Here is a 6,254-nt window from a genome sequence, read left to right on the forward strand (position 1 = left end):
GCGCGTACGCACAGATTTGACTTCGCCATGTCAACAAACTTCAAAATTGGTTAAAGTTTATCGATTTTTACAGTTATACGCGGGTACCTCTGAGAGAGAAAGTTCACTAAAATGCACATAGGGTCATTCCGAATCTTCTCCAAAAATTGGAGCGACATGCGTGCTAATTTGTAGACGTGCATAAACCACATTCACGTACACACACACACAAAAATCCTCTGTTTTATAGATATTGATAAGGTGGTTGGGGTCTAAAGCCATGCATCAAAACATTTCATTTATATTATTAAAGCAGAAGTGTTAGCACATCAGGCAAAATGCTTAGCAGCATTTCATCCGTCTTTATATTCTGAGTTCAAATTCAGCCATGGTTGACTTTGCCTTTCATCACTTTGGGGTCAATAAAATAAGTACCCGTTGAGTACTGAGGTCAATACAATTGACTTACCCACTCCCCTAAGTTGCTGGCCCTGTGCCAAAATTTGAAACTGTTATTATTATTCATTTTGTTCATCATGTATAAGTACGTGTTCATTATTTTATTCAATTTTAGAAAAATTGAAACATGTCTTAAACAACTATGGGGTGTATTGAGCTTATTTTGCGTGTGACTTTCGGACATCTCAATATTGGCCAGATTTCTCCCATTCTATTCCTCTTTCTTTTTTCTTGCATTTATGACAAGGAGGTACATTTCCTACCTGGTCAATAAGATTGTGCTCTCCCAAAAAGGACATCGCTTCATCTTCACTTGAGATTATTTTGTAAAAGTCTCTCGCCAGCATGGTGCTAGTGTGAACAACTAAATGGGCTAGAATTAATTGAAGGCCACAAGTGGGTTGTTTGGTAGAGTGCATTGTCATTTACGGTAGGTTGCAAATAGCAAGGTCGATATCATATGATAGTAGCACCACATTTGATCACCAAATATTGGAATATATAAATTCCTTATATTGGTACAAACTTACAAATTTGTAAAGGAAGACTGCAAGCAATATAATTGCCTGATAATTCATGAATGCTATTTTTTTGTCTCTTGTGCATCACCCCCACCACAAAAAAAAACTGTGATGCTAAGCAATGATAGTCATTCTGGATCACATCAGTACTTTTTGATAAACGTCAGTATGGAAAACTTAAAGTAAATTGATGGGACAAATGATAATAAGATCCACCAACCTATCTAGGAAGGCAATAACTCCAAACAAGAACTGATGCAAACTATGACAATCTGTCCAATCTAAGCTAGTATGAAATGGGAGATAAAATAATGATGAAATGAAACCTGATGTTGATTGGTAGGTTCAGAAAAGATTTAACCAATACTGCCTTAAAATGATGCTGAGAGATTACAGAGAATATGTATTTTATTTCATAACATCAGTTAATAAACATGACATGTAAAATCTTGTAGACGTGTACAGTAATTCAAAATGATTTAAACGCACAATTCAGACGAGCATTATTTTACAATTTATTTCATTTATAGATAGACTTGTTTTAGTACATTTGAACATTTTCATTGTTGGAACAGTAACTTTTCAGCCTTTGTAAAGGATTCTCCTTTCTACAATTGACCACTCAACCTTAATTAAGTGCACATCTATAACACTATTATAGCTATAGTGACCTTTGATCTTCAAAGTTAATATTCAATGCAATTCCTTAAGACATTTCAAACCAATAAGTGACTGATTAGAATTTTGCATTGATTTCAATTATCAAATGTAGACTCACATATCATCAAAGTACACCGTGTATAAAACTAGGATCCACCAAACAAATAACAATTAGTTGCTGGAATAGTAGCTTTGAGGTCACATTGTTATATATTATGTTGTAACCCTAGATAGGGCACAAAGCTTTTTTGACAAATTCAGCTTGGCCAAGGACAAGTACAAAAACATACTTGGATGATTAGCAGTAAGAAGGGACACAACTATCCTTGTCTGGTTATTAAACACCTTTTTCATGTGATGTCCTGCTAAGGAATAAACTAAGAAATGTAGAATAGGGCATCACATGAAAAAGGAGTCTAATAATCAGACAAGGATAGTTGAGTCCTTTCTTATTGCTAATCATTCAAGTATGGTTTTTGTACCTGTTTTCAGCCATATATATATATATATATATATATATATATATATATATATATATATATACATACACACACATATACATTTGTATGTATAAAACAGGATAAGTGACATGGTAGAGTGATAAAAACATTGAAACACTGCATGAGAAAAAAAATAAAAATTGAGCTGAGCCTAGAAATAACTGTCTGAAGAAGACAGCTAAAGAGTGTTGTAGGATGAATAAATTCAAACTCAATGCAGGACAAAAATGCACAAAATGAAGTTCATAGAACATAAACTTTAAATTACTTCATCAATAAGCCATAAAAGAAAATTGTTACATTCAGCTGTAAAAGTATTTGCTTTAATGATATACAATTTCATAAAACTTATCTCACCCCTGCTATCTTGAAATAATAGATATAACCCATTAAAAAAAATACGCCTATCAGTACCAATTAGTTGATTTTTTAAAAGTAATCAGGTCATTTGAAGACCTGATCAAACTCATAAGAATACTGATAACTTGATACTATAATGGAATAAAATAAAAATAGAGGTAAAATTGTGAAAGAAAAATAAGGAAACAACCTGCAATGTTTCATGTATAATTAATGTTAAACCCAGCTGAGAGAAGACAGTCAAATCAATGAGGACAATATGGAAAGGAATTCTTGTTCCAGACACACCAAGGAATTACTTCTCTTTCATCAGTTAAATGTTTTAATAACGGTATTTAGTAGAATAATCCTTTGGTGAGACAACAAGACCACGTCCCTTTCTTGCCCCTCGATACACAGTCTCAACAATATCAATGAATTCCTGACAATCTTCTAAGGCCCAGTTGATCTTATTGTTGTTACCAGTCCCTAAATCAATCATGATATGCTTATTACGATAGAAAAACATGACCGTGCAAGGGTCATACAACTCATACATCTTGTTGAAGTCAGGAACTTCAGTAATGTCTACAAGATAGATTACAACAAAGTTTTTGATTTTTTCAGCACATTTATAAAGTACTTCATCCATAACCATGCAGGTGGGATCCCAGTCGTGACCAAACCGGATGACAACAACACGATCCTCCTCTGAGAGAATGGCCTGGTCCACTTGCCAGCCATTGTGGAGATGAGGTAACATATACGACATTCTGGCTGGATTATTTTGTTTTACTTCTTCAAAGCCGACATAGAACACTGCAAAAGAAAAAAAAAATAATAAATACAGAATCAAAGAACTATAGTTCTTATTTTAATGTCCATATGCAGCCATGGAAAATTGTTGGACCAAAATAAATGCTACAATACTTGAAGTTCATAAAACCAGGAGGTGGGTTTTTTTGTATGTTAAAATAGGTTGGATGTGTTCCTCTTTCTTATAAATTACTGGTTTTAAACCTAATCCCATGCTGACAATGCCAGATAATAATAAAGTATAACATCAACTTACATTTGCAGGGTTGAAAATAAAAGCAATTCTTTGCAATTGTTACAGTGTAACAAGATTTTTGTTCTCGGATAGCAACTGTTGTTTCCTATTTGCTTACCTTCAGAAAGTATGAAAAATGGCTAATATTTTCTTCAAACTTTGCTTCTGCTACATTTATTCAAACCCCAAAGAATCCCTCTCAACATATGACTATGATGCTCCCCAACTACTCCTGCTCATGAACAGAGTTGCACATATTGTCAGCCACTAAAGGACATGTTCAACTGGTTATGGTTAATCAACTGACAAGCAAATTTGTGGTATTGAGCAGAATATTTGTTACAACAATAGTTCTGCTTTAGCAACTCAGCACTGAATCTGTCTGAAATGTATTGGAAAATACGTCAGTTCAAAACGTTGATGTCCAGGTCACGAAAACAAAGTTTGAAGAGAATAGTGGTCATTTTCTTTTTAATTTCTAGATAGAAGCAAATAGGAAATAACACTTACTGACCAAAGACAAAATAAATAAATAAAAATCTTGTTACAGTGTAATGCCACTAAACTACTTCCTTTAATTCAAATCCAAATAATTTAATCTACTCAAATTTATTTTTAAAGTACATATTTACAAGGAAAATTTCATATTTTTGAAGTATTTACAGTAAAAATTTCATAATTTATTTTTAAAGTATTTACAATGTAAATTTCCAAGTTACAATAGTAATTCATACACAATATTACATAATGATGGTAGAAATCAAAACAGATTCATAAAACTTAGTTATTAAAGTAGCACTTATATCTGATGGCAAATAAACTATCTCTGATTGTCTAGATTTGAATTTATTGGTATTGACAATCATGTGATACCAAAGGAAACAATATATAGATGTGGGCATAACTACAGATTTCTGTCCACCCCTGACTTTGGATGATCATAACTTTCAGAAAAATGGATATTCTTTTAATGAAATTTTCTACGAATATGTATTATATCATGTAGATTCCGAATATACAAATTTTGGGAGGAAAAGTGTTTTAGGAGGTGGTGGGGAATTTTGGAAAATTCACCGGAGTCCAATTCATCTTAACTTTCAAGAAAATGTATATTTTTTAATGAAATTCTCTACAAATATACCTCGGACTATGTAGATTCAGAGGACACATGCAATTAAAAAAGTTCAAACGGGGAATTATTCCATTCAATATCATGTTTATTATAGAGATTATGTAACAAACTGGGAATTCACTTAAAGAGAAAACAAAAATCATATGCAACAGATAAGTCGTCTTAATAACATATTTCTGTGTACCAGACCTTTAGCTGTTATGTTTAGCACAACGAATTTTCTGGTGAGGGCTTCATTTGCCTTCATTGCCTGCTTGTTCCTTCAGTAGAAATCTACGGATGCACAAATGCACAAAATGAAACAAATGTGGACGACTTGTTCTGAAACACTCCCGAGTGGGGAACAGTTCTCAAAAATAACCCCAATTCTTTCCCCCCTAAATTCCTATGTCCTTGGAATCTACATAGTCCGAGGTATTTTTGTAGATAGTTTCATTAAAAAATATCCATTTTCTTGAAAGTTAACACGAATTGAAATGGACTCCGGTGAATTTTCCGAATTTCCCCACCCACACCCTCCTAAAACACTTTTCCCAAAAATTTTGTATATTCGGAATCTACATGATAAAACACAAAACAAAGTAGAAAATTTCATCAAAAAATATCCATTTTTCTGAAAGTTATGATAATCCAGAGTCGAGGTGTGGGGACAGAAATCTGTAGTCATTCCTAGATATGCTAGTTTTAATATATTTAATGCAGAGAGTATTAAAAACCTAAATATCTGGTGAGCATAAATAAATAAATATGAACCAATAACTAATATTACTTCCTTTTTCATGCAAGCATGAAAGACAATTTTGTACATATTTTGGTTATATTTTAACTTCATCTGCAAAAGTATAGTCCATAGTATCCTTGCCAAAGGCAAAAAATATCTGAAAGTGAAATATCATACATTGTCTTCTTTTTGTTTTTTCTTCTTCTTCTGCTGGTTGTGAGAAACTGGCAGACAACTGAGACTGCATCAAAGCAGAGAACGGATTCAAATTTTGGCACAGGGTCAATAGTTTTTGAGGGGATGGGGAAGTCGATTGTCTGGTACTTATTCTATCGACCCCGAAAGAAGAAAAGCAGAATTGTAGGTCATAGCGTAAAGATAGCTGAAATGCCTCTAAGCATTTTGTCCGTCGAGCTAACGGTTGTCAGCCAATTCGAGGCAGATAAAGATTTCTAACTTCAGTATTTATCTTATTATACACTGCACAAAGTATGTAACTAAGTACTACAAAGCATGGTTACCAACACTTTATGGATCCCACCAACGAAGCTTCTAAAGTTTAGAGTCTAAATCAGTGGTTCTCAACTGAGGTCCAGATAAGATGGGGTGGGGGTCAACAGTCGTATTTTAGCAGCCTATGAAAAAGTTTTGCTTCAAAAGAGGTATTTATTGCAAGAAACAACTAGATTTAGGTTTCTTTCTATAATGCTTTACATACTTCAACATGTTTCCGGCCTCTGAAACATGTTCTCTTTGAGGGTGCTACTTCAAATCTACACAAAAGAACGTGAGAAAAAGCAAAACAGGAATTTCGAAAGAAGCCTATAAACAGCTTTTAAATGTGGAATGGTTATCGGAGTCCACCAGAATAAAATAGTAATCAAAGGGGTCC

The 6,254-nt window shown here is 33.5% G+C and overlaps 1 protein-coding gene across 2 annotated transcripts in view; it reads right to left on the reverse strand.

Annotated features, from left to right (window-relative positions):
- Nucleotides 1–1,458: 1,458 nt before the first annotated feature.
- Nucleotides 1,459–6,254, reverse strand: part of LOC106871927 (thioredoxin-like protein 4A) — an 8,041-nt gene continuing 3,245 nt past the window's right edge. For both annotated transcript variants that reach the window (XM_014918686.2, XM_014918687.2), the window contains exon 2: nucleotides 1,459–3,277. In XM_014918686.2, coding sequence (XP_014774172.1) covers nucleotides 2,802–3,230 — 429 coding nt within the window. In that variant the 5' untranslated portion in view covers nucleotides 3,231–3,277 and the 3' untranslated portion in view covers nucleotides 1,459–2,801. The remainder of the gene's footprint in view (nucleotides 3,278–6,254) is intronic.

The sequence above is a fragment of the Octopus bimaculoides genome, chromosome 13 (assembly GCF_001194135.2).
Source record: "Octopus bimaculoides isolate UCB-OBI-ISO-001 chromosome 13, ASM119413v2, whole genome shotgun sequence".
Classification (NCBI taxonomy): Eukaryota; Metazoa; Mollusca; class Cephalopoda; order Octopoda; family Octopodidae; genus Octopus; species Octopus bimaculoides.